We start from the raw sequence: 21359 nt of genomic DNA, 5'->3' as shown, positions 1-21359 counted from the left end.
GGGTTATGTGTTGTCCCTCTATACATGGGATACTTGTTTTGGACTGTTCTTCTCATATGTAACAGTGGGAAATGGATTGTAGATAACTAAATGTGCTGCTGACTTCAAACTGTGTAACATTATTACTTTTTCATTCTGAATATGAACTTTTGCTTACATAGCGTACCAGTAAATATTTTAACCAGAGTGTCAAAATGATTGACAATTTATGCAAAAGCTATACGTCGGTGAAAAGTAAGACTTGATATATATATTGTATGTAACAAGTGTACAAGAGACCCGTGGGTCATAATATTATACTAAAAGACATATATATTGGATAGTAGATAGATGTAGTTACCCTTGGGTAATCATGATTTAATGGAAATGAGGGTGCATAAGGCATTAAGTTGACTAACACTTTTACCACTGAATATTATTTACAAATTCTACAAACTAGAGAAGATGATTTTCTGTGAAGGGAACACTGTCACTGGAATTCAGAAGATTGTTCTAGGGCCAGTCTTTGGATGAGTTGGAGGGTATGATTACACAGTGACAGTTCTGTTCTAATTTGTGAAATAGTATGGCTTTTGTGAGATTGTGATGGTGTTATAACCTTGTTCCATAGCTTGAAATTGTCATTAGATTTAAGACTTGAGTGTGACCTGATGTTTTCCTTTCCATCTGGGTTCAACCTGTGGGGTTATCGGATTTGACTCCGATCTGAGACCAGCCGTATCCTAAAGACTTTAGCCAACCGACTAAACTCTGCTTCCTGTACCTGTAATCCCTAACCCAACTAGGATTACACCTGATTTCATTTGCTTCATACCTTCGTGAACAACAAACGGCTTCCTCTTGAGCTCCATGGGGTAAATATCTTTGCAAATGCTCTTAGCTTAACCTTGTATCCCCTTTCCTCTGTCCTAGTGCAGTTTGGTGTTAGAAGTGATTTTAGGTGTAAATTTCTTGTTAGTAATTAGGTAGTGTAGGTTTAGTGGCTATAGGGAGTGTTTGTTTCATTTGCAGGCTTTTACAGTATTGTGTGCTTTAGGTTTTGTCTGTTGATAGGATAGTTTGTGTAGTTGTACTTTTTCATTCTTAATAAGTTTGATAGTGGTGTAGGTTGTTATGGAGAAGTGTTTTAAAAAATGTGTAATGTGTGGCTACAAGCTCTGCTATCAAGACATGCATGACCGATGTATTTGTCTTGAGGCCACTCACCTCAATTTGTAGTGTACTGAGAGTTTTATTATTCGTGCTTTAAATGAGAGAAAGGGCCAGAGGTTGGTCAAGTGTCTGTTGATGTCCAGCAACTCATCATCCTCTTCAGTGCCTGCTAGTAAGGTCAACAATGGTGAACAAGGTTCTAAGGACCAGAAATCCTCAAAAGGATACTAAAACAGTCATCTTCCTCATCTTTTTGTGTGCCGGATCTGAAGGTCCCAAGGTCTTTAGCTCCTCTGGCGGCTTCATCACCATCATCGGATCTAACAACGTGGACCCAATCTCCCTCGGCACCGACTGCAGGGCAGGCTTTTTCCCCTACACTAAATATCCCAAGTCTTTTTCTGTCAGAAGGAGCTCCCTTGGATAGAACCTTTTCACCCTTCTCCCTCTCCACACTGTGAAAGTCTTCATTTGAGTCATCTCCTTCTCTGCCCCATATCTGAGCCTCTCTAGTTTGAATCCAGTCCTCAGAGCTGTCAACTAACAGGCAAACCTCCAAGCCTTCATAGGTAGCTTTGTCAACTCGATCTTTCCATTTAGTCGGGAATTTAAGACCCGCTGACTTGGAGCAGCTGATGCAGTCCTTCCTACATGTTCAAATGCAATTAGGACTGGTCCCTTAGGCTTTGGATTCTCCACCCAAGGCTTCAACTTCATCAAGCTGGTTTTCTCCCTCTGGGCCTACAGTTGATTATCAGAGCTGGTTGCCTTTATATCCTTAGGGTCAGATCCAATGGCTTGGCCAATTCCGTCTCCTACCCCTGCATTGGTTTCCTTGACACTGTCAGTTTTGGAGCTGAGTGGATCTTGGAGCTGATACATTGAGACAGGTGTTTCCAGGTCAGGTTTGAAGCTTTAGGTTTCAGAGTTGTTCCTGCTCGATGACTCTGCTCTCCCTAGTTCAGTTCTCCTGTTGGCTTCAAGGCAAGCCGGGTGGCTGCAGAGTTTGATATATCATTTGGATCTCTGGATCCTAGATGTTTGGACTCCATGGTGCCAGCTTCAACTTCTGCCTTTGATGTTGTAGAGAGGATGTTCTCCAGTCAGGGAAAGGAGTGGTTGGCTGCAGCCAGTATTGCTTCCTTTTCGATATCTGTGCTCATGGACACTTATCAGTCTGCTCCAGGACAGTCCACTCCAGGTGGTCTCCAGTCTGCCCTGCCATCAGGGCCCCTGCCTCTTGCCCCTCAGATTCTCCAGGGTGGAGAAGTCTCTGGCAAGAGTTGGTGCAAGAGGAAGCACTTAGATTGTCCAGAGGAATCCGTCATCGAGGATACTGGCCTCAATGAAGAGAAGTGTTCCCTAGATTCCCCCCTTGGTGATGCCTCTTTTTATGATCTTTTGGAGCCAGTTCACCAGTGCAGGGGTTAGACTGCCAAAGCCACATCTCCAGAGGAGTTGGTATTTTTGGAGGCCTTTGGGGTGGGGCCTATCCATGTCCTGAGCTGTTCCCTCTCCGGCCATCTTTTTGAACTTGTGTCCCAGGGGGAATAGAAAAAGCCTGATATAGTGGAACCAGTTCTAAAGAAATGGTCCAAGATTCTGGCTCCTTCCCAAACATCAATAACACTGGAGTAAGGGTCCTGCCATTGATGCTGTTGCACTGTCAGCAGCCACTAAGAAGGACATCTCTGAAGACAATTAGTCAGTTCATCCCCCAAATTGGAAGTCTCGGGCATTGGACTGGTTAGGACTGCTACACTTCAGCCACATTTGCACTGAGAGTTAAACTACCTCACTCACTCGACGAGACTTCAGCGGGGCATTGTGTTGGAAGTGTCAAGGGTGGTTAAGGCACAGCAGACTCAAAAGACTCTTGAGACTCAGTTGTCCAACGTAGTCTATTGGCAATATGTCCATAAGTCTGCTTTCTAATGCGACTGATGGCATGTTCTGATCTGCTGATGCCAGCATTGGCATGCATTGTCGCTCTTGGATGAGGTTGTGTAATTTTGCAGACTGCTTCAAGCCATCCTTTATTTACACACCCCCATACAGAGGCTGTTTGCCATTGGAGAATATTTTGCTAACCCTCAATAGACCTGTCAGAAAGTAGGAGCAGGAAAATGTCTCTTCTTCAGAAAAGCATATCAGCCTTTTCAGGAAGCTCCTTCAGAAAGTTCCCCCCGCAGCAGGGGGAGTAACAACAATGGGAGCTGCCCATGCAGCAGAGGCGGTCTACAGAACCAGAGCTTCTACAGAGCTTTCTCAGGGAGGCCCTTTCAGCAACCCTGAGTGGTTGCTTCATTGTCTGGAACTGGAGGCAGTTGGGGATCATTTGGCTGTACACCCAGAGGCTTGGGAGGCCATCACCTCAGATGTATGGGTGTTGAGTCATATCCAGCGGTTACATGATTCCAGTTTGAGACTCCAAAGTTAAATCCCAGACAACACCTAGACGTGCCAGCCTATCAGAGAAGGGAGACAGCCATTGAAATTCAGAAGCTGTTACTAAATTAGGTCTTCCAGGAGGTTCCACCAGACCAATACAGATCCAGGATCTGTTTAAGCTTCTTTTTCTTTTTGATTCCAGAGAAGAACAAGGACCTCAGGCCAGTTTTTGATTTGAGAAAGCTGAACCGCTTTTTCAAACAGGTAGTCATGGTGTAGTCTCTTCTGCCTCTCTTGAGGAAAGCTGACTGAATGTGCTTGCTTGATCTCAAGAATGCCTACCATCATGTAAAGATAGCAAGGTGTTCCAGATAGTTTCTACACTTCTGGTTGGGAGCCAGTCATTATCAGCTCAGAGCTCTGTCATTTTTTCTCACCACTGCTCCCTGGTGTTCACTAAGTATATGGCAGTCATAGCAGCCTGGCTTAGGCTGCAGGGGTTTCAGGTCTTCCCTTACCTTGATTGTTGGGTCTAACCACCTGTATGAGGGCATCTTTAGTCAGGGCAAGGAGCAGCTTACTCCAGCTGTGCAGTTTTTTGGGGATTACAGTCGGCTATTAAAAGTTCTGTCTTCACCCCGTTTATACACTATAATTCATAGGTTTTCATTTGGACACAGTTTGTCAAATTGCATAACTTCCAGCTTACAGAGGCAAGCCATTTCCTTGCTATATTACAGAAAGCCTCCAGCATCACTTGTACTCACACTCTTAGAGCACATGGCAGCTGCCATCTTCTTAGTACCCTTTGCGAGGTACCACTTTGCAGTGGACACTTGCTGTGCCATGATCTTGTTTGACTTGTAGAATGAAGCTTCCCATCTTACTGACAAGCATGTGTCACAAACAAGTCAGGCAGCAGTTGGAGTCTCCCTTGGTGTCCATCAGGAGACCATTTGCTCTCTCCACCCACTGGGCACAGTCACGATGGACGCCTGTCTTCTGGAGGGGCCAGCATTTTAAAGGGAGGACTGTTCAAGGGGACCTGGTCATTGGCCAAGGCCAATCTTCGCATCATTGTCTTAGAGATGAGAGTGGTCCTTCTTGTGTTGGAGCCCTTTCAGGACAGTCTCCCCAAAGGTGTGATCTCAGTTCCAATGGGAAAGTATAACTGTTGATCTGGTATTTGAACAACAAGGAGGAACCCATTCTTACCCCTTTTTCCAAGATGCCATGAGTTTGGCAGTGGGTGATTTCATCTCAATGGTTTCTGGTTGCAGTGCATTTCCCAGGAAAATCCAACATTTTAACAGACAGAGCAGGAACATTATTTTCCCTTACGAATGGTCCTTGGATGTTTTGGCACTGGGTCACTCCATGTTGGAACCTGTTTGCTTTCCCATCCATCACCAAGTGCAGCAGTGATTATGCCTTAGTTCCTCCTCGGTGACTGTCACCCAAGAATGCTTTTCTGTATGCTTGTCAGTATGTATGCATGTCTACCAAACCCACTGATGATGAAATTTATCCAGAGGGCTGCCCATTGTGGAGTGTGATTCTCATTGTTCCAGTTTGGCCCTGTCATGTTTGGTTCCCATTCTTTGACCTCTTCTGACTATACCTGTCAACCTCTTAGCACAAAAAATCTGTACAACGCCAAAAATAATGGAGTGGGGGGGGGGCAAAGCCCCCAAAATAGGGATACATTTTAAATATTGCTCTCATAAACTTTTAAAGTTGCTAGAATAAAAGGTATTGTGTTGTCATGCATTTTCTGAAGGATACGATGCCTGAATCTCAAATGCCTCTCATTATTTAGTGAATTTAATGTCACTGATTTTCCACAAAAATCCAGAAAACCGTGCATTTTATGAGGAACCGACCAAAACATGAGGCAAAAATCTGGGCATTCTGTGAAAATCTGGACAGTTGAGAGGTATACTGGATCCAGATCTGATTTCTTACCTGGCAGGCTTGGATTTGCCCAACCTTCAGACACATAGGTCAGACAAGGTTTCTCTAATTCCACTGAAGCCCAGAGATCCCAAACTTTTTCAGACAGAGTGGTGCATATTTTGCCTTCTTCTCATAAAGTATCTACACAAAGAGCAGCCTTTCTCAAAGTGCCCTCTGTGGAGATTTCCTGGTGGGCCTCAAGAGTTAATAAATGAATAAATGTATGATCTGATCTGGCCTCTTCAGCGTCTGTTTTTTTGTGAAATAAAGGGCTTTGTTTGGTGTCTGGATGTTTTGCTCCCATGAGCCCATACTCTTTTCTTGAAGCTGATTGGTTAATTTCAGTTTGCAGCTACAAGCTGAGATAACCAATCAACACAGATTCAGCTGTGCACCAGAAACTGAAGGAGAACTTCTATAAAAATACTGATTGTCTGTGCTGTGGCATGAGCAGGAAGTCTGTATTTGGTTTAGTAATACTTGTCCTGTCCACTCGCTCCACCAGTGGCAGATCAGATTCCTGAGGGCAGTTATTTGAAGCCAATGAATCTTTGAGCTCCACAGAGACAGCATGCTTTTAGGTGTGTGTGTGTTTGTGTTGCTGTTTACATACAGCCAGGTGGCAGTTTTTAATAAATGAGAAGCTATTATGTTTTTTTTGGAGGGGGGGGGGGTGTTTCATTTTGGTGCTTGTGCATACCTCATCATTTTACTGAAGGGGATTGCTTGGTGAACATTTCATTTTGGTGTTTGTACATATGTTAATGAAGGGATCTCTTTGGCAAATGTTTCATTTTGGTGCTTCTGCATACCTCAGCATCTTACTGAAGGGGTTGATTGGGTGAATGTTTCATTTTGGTGCTTGTGCATACCTCAACATTTTACAGAAGGGGTCGCTTGGGTGAATGTTTCATTTTGGTATTTGTACATATGTTGTTGGAAGGGGTTGCTTGGGCAAATGTTTAATTTTGGTGCTTGTGCATATGTTACTAAAGAGGTCGCTTGGGCAAATGTTTCATTTTGGTGCTTGTGTATACCTCAACATTTTACTGAAAGGGTCGCTTGGGTGAATGTTTCATTTTGGTGCTTGTACATATGTTACTAAAGAGGTCGCTTGGGCAAATGTTTCATTTTGGTGCTTGTGTATACCTCAACATTTCACTGAAGGGGTCGCTTGGGCAAATGTTTCATTTTGGTGTTTGTATAAACTCAATGAAGATGTTGCTTGGGGAAATAATTCATTCGTGTGTCAGGAAAGTGCTTGTGCATACACGGTCAGACTGCTGAAGTGACCGCTGGGCAAAATAATTTATTGTTATTTTAGTGCTTGTGCATACACAATATAAACTAATGCAGGGGTTACTAAGGAAAATAATTCACAGATAGAACCCACAGTGTGAAAGTAGCAGGCTCCAAGTCAGACTGCTGACCAGACATGAGTGGAGTCCCACAGGGATCGGTCCAGGTCCTCTCCTGTTTGGCATCTACTTCTCAGAAGTCCAGGCCAATATGGAGGGACTCTGGCTGACCAAGTTTGCTGACAATTGCAAGCTGGGAGCCATTATTAACTCACAAAGTGATGTAGCCATCCTACAGAAAGGCCTCACTGAGACCAATGATTGGTGTCAAAACCACATTCTTAAGCTTAATGCCAAAAAATGTGTTGTCATTCCCTTTGGGAAAAACTCAATTCCCACTAATTACCACATTGATGGTAGCCCACTGAACACTGAAGGCACTATAAGAGATCGGGAACACAGGTTGACAGCAACCTCTCCTTCGGCCACCACATTGCCACTGTGGTCAGAAATTCCTTCTGTGTGGCACATCTCATTACCAAGGGTTTTGCATCGAGGAAGAAAGAGGTCATCATCTCTTTCTACTCTTTCCTCATTAGACCAGTCATGGAGTATAATACCCCATTTGGAATGCTGCAATAGCTGGAAAGACCACAAAAGTACACCTGCAACAGCTGGAAAGGCCACAAAAGTACCTTGCAAAGAGGATCCTAGGCCTTAAACACATGCCCTTCATGGACAGACTCAAAAAAAACTCCAGCTTTTCTCTGTTTCATATCATCTATTAAGAGGTGATCTCTGCTTGACTTACAAAGCCATGTCTGACCAAGCCCTGTTAGAAATATTACACCTAAAGAAATCCCAATCCTTCCGCACCACATGCTCCAGGGACCTCAACCTCCTTACCACAATCAACAGAACATGCTGGAGAGACAGGTTCATAACCCAGAAGACTGCCCATGCTCTGGAATAGACTTCCCATACATGTCAAGCAGAGCACCTCACTGGCCCTTTTCAAGAGAAATCTTGATGAACGGTTGGGAAATAGAAAGTTCACCCCGGGGATCAATCCAGTGGCTCTACTTGAGAGAGGCACTGGGAACTAACGGCAGCATGATGCCAGGGCACTTCTATGGGCTAGGCTTGTAAAGGCTCCAGGGCCGTTGGCCTTGTACACATCTATGAACCTATTAGTGTTTCAGGGCTGAGATTGTACACGTGTCACTACTCACTGTAAGGCTATTAATTAAAATTTGTTTTTTTTAATTTTACTTATTTAACTGTCACCGAACATGTTATTGAGCTATTGCTGACAGTAAATGCGAAGCCCACAATTTTACACTTCGATGCGGCATTTGAAGGCTCACCTCTGGTGGTGAAATACAACCGATCTTTAAATATGATTTATGGAAGGGGCTAGTGAGCCACTGAATTATGTGCTTTGTCCAAGTGGGCCAAGATGAGTAAGGTTTGAGAAACACTGGCATAGAATATATGCTAGTTAAATGGAAATGTTTCAACTTTTGGGCTAACTCTAAAGGTTTTTGAACCCTTTCTCAGTTCCTTTGGAAATGATTCCTGATTTTCTTGTTGACTTGTTTCTTTCATGCTGCAGTTACTGTACTTTCAAGGTACAATTGGTAACTATTTCCAGTTTTCACATTGGCAGAAATAATATGCCATTTGGTGGTTTTAAAAATTTCAAAGGGCTTTCTTGCGTCCTCCAGTCCAGAATCCTGTTCCACTGTGGGAATTGCCTTTTATGCTTCAAGTGCTTACTGTACCTCTTCCGCTATAGTTGACTTGAAGTTATTGATTTGGGAAACCTTATTCTGGGTGGCTGTTGCCTCTGCCAAGCATGTGTGAGAACTGCAGGCCCTGTCCTTGGTACCTCCATATTTGATTTTTCATAAAGATAGGTTGTCCCTCTGAACGAATCCTGCTTTTCTCCAATAGGTGTTAACAGAGAACAATTTGAATCAGACCATGCCCTTGCCATTGTTATTTCCTGAAATTTCCAATAAAGAAGATTATTTAATGCATTGTCTTGATGTCTGTAGACAATTAAGCTTTTATTTGGACAGAACCAAATCTTTCAGGAAGTCTAATCAATTAAAAAAAGGCCTAGTTGGGTGTGCCAGTGTCTAAGGTTATTTTGTCCAAGTTGACTGTTTGTATTTCATTTGGGTATAGTTTGAAAGGGAAGACATTGCCTCGTAAACCAAAAGGTCACGGCTACTTCTACAGGTTTTTTTCTGCTTTGGAATATGTTTATACTATCCACAAGGATAAAACAAGCACAGTCAATAGGATAAAGTGCCTCTATGATATAAAAACCTTCAAATTCAAAAGAAACTCCAGAGGCAGCACCATCCAAAGCGAAGGAGACCTTTATTAAAAAGAACACACAAAAATATATTGAATGTAATGCATGCTTTTGCATTACTATGAACGCTTCTTCAGACTTAATGATTATTACAGAAAAAACTTCTGTTTAAATACATCTAGATGGCTGTGATGAATAACTCTCTAGCCAATCACTCTCTAGCCAATCACATGTCTAAATCCATAACTTAAGCTGCCTGATTTATATGACTATATCCAGTATTAATTAGCTGCCATATGAAAAATCTATGGGATAATTCTTATATAAAGCGAAAGCACTCACTACGTTCTGTATATTTTTGTGTATTCTTTTTAATAAAGGTCTCATTCTCTTTGGATGGTGCTGCCTCTGGAGTTTCTTTTAAATTTGAAGGTTTTTATATCATAGAGGCACTTTACCCTATCGACTGCTTGTTTTATCCTTGTGGACAGTTTTTGTGCTTAACAGTCAAAGGGACATGGCAGAAGGGACCGAGATCGAGCTTGCCTACAACCCAAGGATTCCAACTCCAACGGACTCTACTGGTAAAGAAGAAAATCTTTTTTTATGTTTACTGAAAACAGAGAGTAATCCTCTGCTTCAGTTTACTAGAATTGACTTGTTTAACAATGGTGACTGCATAACTAATAATGAAATAAACATTGCCATAATGCAGACCAAAAGGAAACTCGAAAATAAATTTGTGAAGCTGAAAACGATTCAGTGGCAGAGAAAGCATATGGAAGCTTGCCTTAGCTTCAAAGTGGTATCAAGGGGGCTATGCGTGTTAAAGATGCCCACCTTTGAGACTACTTATCCGGACTTGCTTGCCAGGTGGCAAAGACTAAACCTTAAGACCAGTTTTGGGTATATTAAACTGTTAATTGAACAATATTTGTTGATAGAGGAGAGCATAATCGTGGAGACGACACAGCTGAGACAAGAATTGCTCAACTTTTTATTGCAGCAAGAGATGAATGATTTGATTTTGATACAGAATTAGTGACTAACCTTGCACTTTTGGACAATAAACTCTTGCAGGGGAAGAAAAAGAAATTAGAAAGGGATGTTACTGATTTTCACAAGGGGAACGTGTTCTCCTGGCCAAGGGAACCAGTAAGGAACGGTGATTCCACCCGACCTCCCCGACAGGACCAATCAGATGAGAGACAGTCATTAGTGATGCCCACAGTAACAGTTAACGTCAACCCCAGCTTAGGAGGAAATCAGATGGCATTAAATGAAGAAGCCGTACTTCAAGCGAGCTATATGAATGAAAAGGAAGGGCAGCCTTCAGCCAAAGAAGGGATTACATAGTGTTCTACATTTTTAGCGGACGTGAGAAGGAATGAAAAAGCAAACGGGGCCATTCCCTCAACTCCTGCAGCCACGTTGATATCGTACCCTTATCACCTACCTATCCAGAAATTACAGAAGCAGCTATGGACCCCTCAACACAGAATGAGGAAATGCAAATCATCAGAAGAACGCCTGGCATTCCAGAAGAAAGTACTCAAACCAGTGAGTCAGACTTAATTGTTAACATTTCTAAATATGTGAAATGATTTTGAGAGATCCCTTTTAAACAAGGGACTTTCTTTTAGACCATCTAGAAAAGTGAATGTCACAGCTTTGCTAATTGATATAAAGCTTTTTGTTAGGAACATTAGATTGAAATTAATGTATGGAGATGCAGAAAATGTGAATAATTTCAGGAAACCTTCCACATTTATACCCCCCATGCACCCACTACTTGAAGCCTTTGAGAGAATTTGTGAGAAAGAGTTGTTAGAGACATTTGAGTTAAGCAGTGTGACACAGGAATTTTATAATTTAAATAGGAATGAATTAGATGCATTAAATGCTTTACAAAGTAATAACATAGCAATTAGACCCACTGACAAAGGCAGAGCTATTGTGATTTTAGATAGTGACTTTTATGAAACCAAAATGAAAAACATGTTAGTTGAAATACCATTAAGTAATTATCAACTGAACAAAATTATTAAAGAAGTGCATAGTGAATTATATGACTTTTTAATGAGTGGGATTATTGATAATGAGTTGTATAGATATTTTTTTAGTGGAGACACCTACACTTCCTACATTCAGAGGCTTGCCTGAGATTCATAAAGATTTGTTAAATCCCCCCATGAGACCCATAGTATCAAGTAAAGGGTGGTTGACAGAACCTATATTCATATACGTAGAAAAACAGCTCAGACCAATACTGGAGCGAGCAGACTCTGTCATTAGAGACACTCAACAGTGTTTAGAAACATTTTCCAACCATGTGGCTGGTGAAGAGAACAACTCCAAAAGTTTCTTAGTAACCCTAGATGTAGCCCCTCTATTCAAGGCAATCCCCAATACTGTTGGCATGGAATATGTGAGACTATTTTTAATAGATAAAGGGATGCCCAGAGAACTCATTATGAGAGTTATGATGTTGATGGAAATCATTTTAAATAAGAATGTATTTTCATATGGTAAATGCTATTATTTGCAAACAAATGGAGTGGCGATGGGTACTCCCTGCGCCAACTCATACGCCAGTCCTAGTGATGGCGTACTGGGAATATACATATGTCATTGATAATCTAAAGTTTAAAGACTACATCAGATACTACAAATGTTTTTGTGGATGATGTTTTCCTTGTTTGGGGAGGCACAGAGGAGAAACTACAAGAATTTATAGAATATATTAATGGCACAACCAATTTCTTGTGTTTCACAGCACACTGGTCATTGGATAGGATAGAGTTCTTAAGATGTCCTGGTATGTAAATATGGGAGTGAGATTCAAACTGAGATGTATAGAAAGAGTCGAAGGAACAACCTCCTGCACCGCAATAGTATGCATCCCCCACATATATATCAGAACATAGTTAAGAGCCGAGCATTGAGGGCCTCTAGACTGACTAGCCAAGATTCTGCCTTCCATGAAACTTTAGCTACTTTGGAACATGAATTTAAGGAGAGAGGATATAAAACAACTGAATGTAGGAAGTTATTTGACAATATGGAAGTTAATAGACAAGGGAGAGGCAAAGAATTGAGAGAGAATACATCTTCACATGTCAACAGGTTGATTATTCCCTATACCAGTAATAGTAATGAAATACAAGAAATAGTGAAGAAGTACTGGAATATATTGATGGTGGATGAGAAAATTTCAGGACTAGTATGAACTACACCGAGATATCCATACAAAAATACTAAGCCTTTGAAAAGACTGTTATGCTACGACAAGAATATAACAAGTCTAATACAATCAGACAGGAATGGAACGTTTGCATGCAGGAACTGTGATCAATGTCCTTACATGGTAAGTGATAATGTCTTCAGACATCCAGATACAGGCAATGTCTATACATTTCACCGTTATGCGGATTGCAAGTCCCGTGACGTATTATGTTTAGCAAAATGTCAGAAATGCACGTTTTTTTTATATAGGTAAGACCAATAGGACTTTACGTGAAAGGGTTAGAGAGCATTTATATGCTATTCATAAAGAAGTTGACAGAAAAGCCTTAGCTAAGCATGTAATTAATAATGCTCTAACCCATAGGTTTGTCTTTTTAGCTATAGAGTTGATCAGCAAAACTATCAGATTAGGGAAAATCAGAAATTATACAGAAAAGCAAGAAAACAAATGGATTCTGAAGTTGCAAGCTGATAAGGCCCACGGCTGTAATGAGAACGTTTCTTTGAAACCATTCTTGGCAGACAGACCTTTCATCCATTAAGTCATGAGCCATAAAGTTTATTTTCATTAGTAATATCCATAGAGACCTACACAGCTTTATACTTACTAATCTGGTAAATCAATTGTTTAGACTTAGTTCAGTATTTTTATAACTCATAGACTGAGATGAATTGATTCTATAGGTTAATCTCCCTTGTGAATTAACAATGTTATGTTTTATCCTGTTTTAATAGTTCTAGAAAGTATTTCTTTATTCACACACACACACACACACACATATTTATATATATATGTGTGTGTGTGTGTGTGTGTGTGTGTGTGTATATATATATATATATATATATATATATATATATATATATACACACACACACACACACACACATACACATATAGGTTCATAGGTAGGTACTAGGTTATCTGCCCAAAGGCATTTATAACCCTAGACAGAATGTGTTGGCTTTCGCCACCCCCTTAGATCAGTTCCCTGTGCCTCTCTCCAGCAGAGCAACTGAAGTGATCCCCGGGGTAAACTTTCTGTTTCCCATCCACTCGTCAGGGTTTCTCTTGAAAAGTGTTAGCGAGGAGCTGTACCTAATGTAGATTGGAATTTTGTTCCAAAGCATGGGAAATTTCTGGGACAGGAATCTATCCCTCCAGCACATCTTTTTATTGTTGTGGTGAAGTTTAGAACCCTAGAACGTGTGGCTCGAGGGGATATGATTTTCTTTAGGTGGAGCATGTCCATCAGTTCTGGGTTGGACATGGCCTTGTATGTCAGGCAGAGATCACCTCTGAGTAGGCGGTATGCAACCGAGTACAGCTGGAGTTTCTTCAGTCGAGCTGCATAGGGTATCTGTTTGAGGCCAGTGATCCTCTTGGTGAGGTACTTCTGTGGTCTTTCCAGCTGTTGCAGGTGTCTTGTAAGGTACATCCCAAATGGGACGTTGTACTCTATGATGGGTCTGATGAGTAGACGGGCACAATGACCTCTTTTGATCTGGATGCAAACCCTTTTGTGATTAGGTGGGCCACATAGAAGATTTTCTAGCCACTTTGGCAATGTGATTATCAAAGGAGAGATTACTATCTACTTGGGTCCCCAGATCCCTTATTACGTCTTCCGTATTTAGGGGACTACCACTTATGTGGTAGTTTGTGGGTACTTTGTTTTTTCCAAAGGGGATGGCTATGCACTCTTTGGCATTTAGTTTGAGGCCATGATTTTGACACTAGGTATCCGTCTCAGTGAGACCCTTTTGGAGGATGTCTGTGTCAACCGGAGAGTCAATTATAGCCCCTAGTTTACAGTCATCTGCGAACTTGGTCAGCCATAGTCCCCCTGTGCTTGCCTGTACCTCTGAGAAGTATATGCTTAACAGGAGGGGTCCTAGGACTGAGCCCCTGGGGAATGCCACTTGTAACCGGTTTAGAGTCAGACCTAGCTCCCGCAACTCTCACCATGTGGGTTATGTCCGTGAGCCAGTTGGCAACCTGTCTTGTGACGTAGGGGTTTATGTTCAGGCTGGTGAGCTTATCTATAATACCAGAATGGGGAATGGTGTTGAAGGCCTTTGCGAGGTCTAGGTAGGCTGTGTGTACCACCTTTCCCTTGTCTATAACCTTGGTAACTGTCTCAAAGATGTCCACCAGGTTTAGGAGGCATGATCTCCCCTTAAAGCCGAGCTGGGTAGGGTCCAGTGTTTGGAGGTTCCCAGTGTCTCTGTTAATGAGTTCCATGATGATGCACTGCATAGCCTTGCAGTCCAAGCTAGTCAGGCTTATAGGGCGATAGTTCCTGGGGTCTGTTGTGGCTCCACCTTTGTGGAGCAGAATAACTGTTGCTGTGTGCCACTCTATGGATATGTAGCCTGTAGAGAGGCTGAGTTTGAACAGTGTGTTTAGGTGAGGTGTTCGTTAGTCTTTGAGCTCGTGTAGGACGCTGCCTGGGATACCGTCTGGTCCCACTGCTGCTGTGTTTTTGGCTTTGGAGAGGGCTGTTTTAACCTGAGTGTCTGTGATTTCAGGGGCTCTACATCCTTCTGGTATTGTTTTGGGCCCTTTTGGGGGTGAGAAGGGGGTGAAGTTTGCACTGAATCTATCTGCCAGGATGTTGGCGATATCAGTCAGTTCAATGTATTTTGTGCCATTCTGCACTAACTCCAAGCAGATCTGAGCATTGCCACTTAGATTCTTGACATAGCTAAAGAATGCCTTGTGGTTATCTTTGGAGTCCTTGGCATTTTTTCTTTCGAAGCTTGCCTTGGATGATTTTATGAGGGATCGTAGTTTCTTGCTGATACTGATCAGGGATGTCTTCACTTCTTGGGATTTTACTCTTTTCTCTAGTAGTTTCCTCCTTCTATTGTATAGCTTGTTTATGGCAGGGGTCCACCAGACTGGTTTCCTGTTCTTGGAGGAGTGAGTCTTGGTTTTGCTCAGGATAGCATGAACCATGCATTCTTGTAGGTGCCCGTAGAATGCATTAGTAAAGGATTTTGCAGCTTGGACAGCATTATCCTTTAGCATAGGGGCTTTGAAACTTTCCACCTCAGTCTTAAGTAACGTGAAGTTTGTTTTTGAAAAGTATTTCATGGTGGTTTCCTTGTCCGGGGGTAGGGGTGGAATGTGGATATCCAAAGTGATTTGTGTATGGTCAGATCTAACCAGCAAGGGGTTGACCTCCGGTGTGGAACACTGGTCACCCATGTTGGTGATGACCAGGTCCAATATGTTGTCACCTCTGGTGGAAATGTTGACCAGTTGATCCAGGTGTTTGAGTTTACAAATTCTAGGAAATGTTGGGCAAGGGAGTTAGTACTTGAGTAGTTCTCCCAGTTAATGTTTGGGTAATTGAAATCACCCAGTATTAGGGTGTTTGGTAGGACCTTTATGTTTCCCAGAGTTTCCAGAAATACGGAATAGGGCCCTGGGACATGGTGGGTGATCTGTAGCAAGCTACAATTTGAATTGCAGTTTTGCCCGTTGTTAGTTGCACGTGGATGATCTCTCTGAAGCATCGTGCTGTACCACTAACCTGGAGGTGGTGGGTATCCTTGATGAATATGGATACCCCCCTACCTTTTGTATTTCGGTCCAGGTTCTGTGGCCGAAATTTATTGTATGAGTAGTAAGTAGCCTGGTAGTGCTGGGGTGCTCTCTGGAGCCTTAAACCAGGTTTCTGTTACTGCACATATATCGATTTTCTCCATACTGAGGAGTGCCTTGAGTTCATGCATTTTGAGGTTTAGATTTCTGGCATTGAGTAGCATTACCCTCAGTTTTTTGTTACTTCTGCTATTTACAGCAGTGGGTTTGTCTTTTGAGCCTTGCCTGAAAAAGGCACTATGGGGGTGACAAGAGCCTTGGCCAGTATTTGAAAGCCTAAGCATGACAGGGGCAAGCCATCTCTAGCGAAGCAGCGTGGCTTGTCGAGCATGTCATCCCAGGCGGAAGGACACTGGATCCCCTTTGAATGACACCAGAAACTTAGCCAGTTGTTGAAATTGATAATTTTTTCTTTATACCCGTGGTGTCTTTCTTGGTGAGGGCAGGATGCTACTCAGGGTCAGGGTCATACCGGCCTGGGCTACGTGATCAGAGAGCTCTTCCATGTCTGTTTTCATGTAGTCCAGGGAGGTACGGCTCAGGTCATTCACACCAACATGGACAATGACAGAGTCGTATTTGTACTTGTTCTGGAGTGACCTGAGTGCTTGTGTTATGTGACTGATCCTGGCAACCGACAGGCAGCTAACAGTAACCATCTTATCCAGCCTAGTAAGTGGGACATCAGTGTGCTGACTAGAGAGTCACCTATTACTAGTATGTTTGGTATGTTATTTTGCCTTAAGGGCTGTGATTGTGTGGCACACTGGTTTTGTGAAGTGTGTGTTCCATTCTTTGTGATGGGGGGTGGAGGTTGCTTGGATGTCTGCTTTGGAGGTCTCTGTTTCTTTTGCAGATTTTTATTTAGAGCCTTTGAGTATGTTTTTGTGTATTTGTGTGTTTTTTGCCAGTGCTGGTTTAATGGGTATGTGAGACTTGTGGTGTGATGCAAGTATTTCCCTTCACCTCTTGACTGTCTGATCCAGTCTTGGGTTGAGAAAAATTAGCCTCCAGTTTGGCTGTATAATTGCAACTCTTGCATGCATTAGTGTTTTGTGGTAGGAGGAGAGGGTTGTCTGTGTACATGAGGCAGTTGTAACATTGCTTCAAAATGCCCAGATTCACCAGTTGGACTGGAGAGTACACCTGAAATTGCCCTTTGGACATGCCTGGATAGGTACAGTGAACTGTTTTACTGATTGGCTGGTAAGGTCAAATAGAGAACTTTGTCCTTCTGTACAGTATAGGGGGGTCTAGTGCAAGGGGTTTATAAGTGCTTGCTATGAGTTTTAAGCAAGTGCCAGCCTGAGAAATGAATGGCTTGAGTGCTTAAGTTGAAAGTTTGTTTAGTTCCAAGGGAAAAATTGACGAGGAGACTTTGTGGAGCCTGGAATAATTATACCCTAGCTAACTGGCCTTCCCAGCGCACAAAACCGGGCAAATGCGTTTTTTTATAGCAGGGAAATGAAAGAGAGAGAAATTAGCCCAAAATGGCCAATAAACTACTAATTTCTGGGCTAAAACCACTCCTCAAGGGACAGACAGGCTGCTCAAAGCTCCCCTCTCTCACAGGTGAAGAGAGAAACTTTCTTCTATCCAAGTAAGGTATGGGCAAACACAGAGATTTGTAACACAGCCCTGGATTCAGCAATAACCTGAAACTGGACTATACTAGTTCAGAAAGGCGTGAAAAAGTGTGTGTGTGTGTATATATATATATATATATATATATATATATATATATATATATATATATATATATATATATAAGCACTCCTCCAGGGACAGATAGGCAGCTCAAAGCTCCCCTCTCTCACAGGTGAAGAGAGAAACTTCCTTCTATCCAAGTAAGGCAAGGGCAACACAGAAACTTGTAACTGAGCCCTGGATTCAGCAATAACCTGAAAACTGGACTATACTAGTTCAGAAAGGCGGGTAACAAGTATATATATATATATACATATATATATATATATATTTCAGAAAATAGAGTAGATACAATCAAAACAACATTTTAAATGCACAGAAAAGGCTATCGCACTTTAGTGTGTAGCCTACAACAGTTAAACAGATTATTTAAACACAAAAATGACTTAATTCAAGTGCAGGCAGCAAATAAGTACAATATGTAGCAATAACAAACTTTTTAAATCACAGATTTGCTAAAGAAAACTGGTGTTTTAGGCGGAATTAGTTAAGACAGCAAGAAAAGCAGAAAAATGATACTTAATCACTCCAAAGTCACTCTTTTGTCTCTCTGCTGCTGTAGACTCTGCAGAACACCTACAAGGCACTTGCTGAGTGGAATACAAGCGCAAAAACTGTGCAAATGCGGTTTTTATAGCAGGGAAATGAGAGATAGAAATTAGCCCAAAATGGCCAATAAACTACTAACTTCTGGGCTGAAACCACTCCTCCAGGGACAGATAAGATAGGCTGCTCAAAGCTCCCCTCTCTCACAGGCGAACAGAGAAACTTCCTTCTACCCAAGAAAGGTATGGGCAACACAGAAACTTGTAACACAGCCCTGGATTCAGCACTAACCTGAAAAGTGGACTATACTAGCTTAGAATGGCAGGAAACAAGCGTATATTTGTGTTTTTTTGTTTTTTTTCAGAAAAATATATGAGTCTGTCACAGACCTAAGTTATGCATCAATAAACAGGTTTATTACACAGCAGATGTCTATGAAAGCATGTAACAGATGCGTATATTTTTATACAAATTGAATATAATTGGTCTATGTTTTGTTTTCATATACATTCCATTCTATATCATGAGTTTATACTGCTATCCAGTGATGTTTTAAGATATTATTATTTTTGTTGTTAATGCTGTTTTTTTAATTCAATGTGGGATTTTATTATAATGCATTTTCTGCATGATTTTCTATACAGATGTTTTATATGATTGTTGACCAGTACTATACATAGTTATTTTAACACCGAAGTATTTAATAGTCTATATGTTTTATGTGCTTTAATTTACTTTGTATTTTGCATTGAGTTTACACTGCCATCTAGTGACTCTTCAAGATATTAACATGTTTAGTATAGAATATAGTTTTTTGTTAAAACTGATGTTTTTAATCTAATGTTGGATTTTAAAATAATTTATATAAGAATTATCCCATAGATGTTTCATATGACAGCTAATTAATACTGGATATAATCATTTTAATTTAGTTTAAAGTACCTAAGTATTTTATAGATCAGGCAGCTTAAGTTATGGATTTAGACAATGATTGGCTAGAGAGTTATTCATTACAGCCACCTGGATATATTTAAACAGAAGTTTTTTCTGTAATAGCCATTAAGTCTGAAGAAGTGTTCATAGTAACGCAAAGGCGCTCACTATGTTCTATATATTTGTGTGTTCTTTTTAGTAAAGGTCTCCTTCGCTTTGGATGGTGTTGCCTCTGAAGTTTCTTTTGAATATGTTTATACTGCTGCTACTTGGGTGGGTCCTCACGCGTTTATGTCCCACTGCAAATTGTACATTCAGTCGAGGCGTAGCACCTCCTTTGATTCCACCGTATTACGCAATGTGCTTTTGTAGGATATCCCTAGAGTTTTACATGACTGTGGACTCTCCCACAGGTTCAACACAGACAGAAAAGACAATATCGGATACCATAATGATAGATTAGTGTCTCTTCCATCAGGGTTAACCTTCCCTCCCACCTGCCCCCACCTTGTAGGTGTGTATCCCGATCATGGGATGACTGAGTTGGGGAGGATTATGCTCCTCCTTTGTTAAGATTCTTAGTGTTTTCTTTTGGGATCAAGTGATGGAAGCTTTTGCAGAGGGGGGCGAACTCAATGTTGAGGTAATCCTAGTTTGGCAAGGGATTGTGGTTAGAAGAAGCAGAGTTTGGGGGCTGAAGTCTTCAGGATATGGCCAGTCTCAGATTCAATAACACCACAGGTTGAACCAGACTGAGAGATGCAACTTGGTTCTGTTTTTATGGTGAGCGCATAATTTTCATTTCATCCATTTAACACTGTTAGTAAATCTTTGTCTTTAATAATAGGCAAAGAATATGTGGTTATGTATGTAATATGTATATGTGTGTGTGTGTGTGTGTGTGTGTGGGTGTGTGTGTATGTATATATATGTATATGTATATATATATATATATATATATATATATATATTTTTTTTTTTTTTATGATGATTACAGTGTTTTGTTTAATGATCTTTATTTGACATTTTTTATTAAAAGTATTTATGTTTTCAACAGCTCTGCACATGGCACTTCATCCTTCTTCAAGACTTTCGCACTCTGAACCACCATCTTCAACACCTTCTCCTGCTCTCAGTGTAGAGAGCATCTCCTCAGAAAGCTCACTGAAATGGTCCTCTGAAAAAGGGCAGAGGTCCTCAACAGATCTGGTGTCAAAAAGTTCATCTGAGCCTGAAATACGTTTTGCTATACCAGCATCTATTCCAATTAGTGGTACAACTAATCTAGTCGGCCATTCATCCGTGGAAAATGCAACTTCTAGTGAAAGCTCTGATTACGAGAAAATGGTTCCAACTAGCAGTAAGAAATCATCTTCCACTGAACTGATAAATGAGAACACATCCCCAGGATCCCAGCAGACCATTAGAACCTCACCCTCAAGCAGCCCAAAAAGCAACCCTAGCCGACCTCCTCCCAAACCTCCCACTACCCGCAATCCAGTAGCAGTCCATTTTCCCAATGGCTCAAATGATCCTGTGTCATCCCCATCTCCCAAACCTCAGTCAAAGGTAGGCCTCATTTGTCTTTTCACAGTGACACAAGATAATTGAATACAGATGGGACTTGTAAATTGTTTTATTAACATAGTATGAGAATTGTGACATTTCCAGGGAAGTCATCTGCGTGGTAAATTTAAGCCTGTTTTCTGTGTGAAGCATCATATTTGGCAAGTTTTCTTTAGAATTTTCCAGTGCAAGCCAGTGGTTGATTCATGCTAGCCTTACTCTGATGGTCACATGAAGGCAGAGTGTAATTGGAGCAGATGGCAGTGTCCATCTTCACTTCTTATCATCATTTAGAACCATTAGTCACATTTTGCTGTTTCACTTCATGCGTTGTTCACTGGTTGTCTTTGACAGTTTTATACTGAAATTTTACTCTCTCTTTCACTTTTTAAATGCCTTTGTTTTGTGGTGCTTACTTTCACTGATCATCTGTGATGTTGTTTGATCTTGCATGAGGCTGTCCTTCCTCCTCAGCAGTAGGACCTTTAGTCACCTCAGCATTTGAAACTTTCCTAGACTACTGTCTCCTCCCTTTTACCCACATTGCTCTGACAGCTAACTTCCTATCCAGATCTTTTCTGTCATGTTTCGAGCTGCATCAGAGAAATGGTGCCATATTTCCTGAAGC

The 21359-nt window shown here is 41.4% G+C and overlaps 1 protein-coding gene across 1 annotated transcript in view; it reads left to right on the top strand.

Moving 5' to 3' along the window:
• The window catches only part of MICALL1 (MICAL like 1), a 977256-nt gene that overhangs the window by 596483 nt on the left and 359414 nt on the right, over positions 1 to 21359 (top strand). Inside the window, exon 9 of the mRNA XM_044068010.1 lies at positions 20223 to 20734. Coding sequence (XP_043923945.1) covers positions 20223 to 20734 — 512 coding nt within the window. The remainder of the gene's footprint in view (positions 1 to 20222; positions 20735 to 21359) is intronic.

This window comes from Protopterus annectens, chromosome 1.part0 (genome assembly GCF_019279795.1).
Source record: "Protopterus annectens isolate FY-2018-M chromosome 1.part0, PAN1.0, whole genome shotgun sequence".
Classification (NCBI taxonomy): Eukaryota; Metazoa; Chordata; order Ceratodontiformes; family Protopteridae; genus Protopterus; species Protopterus annectens.
The sequence above is the reverse complement of the archived record's forward strand: the minus strand, read 5'-3'. Positions and strand labels throughout refer to the sequence as shown.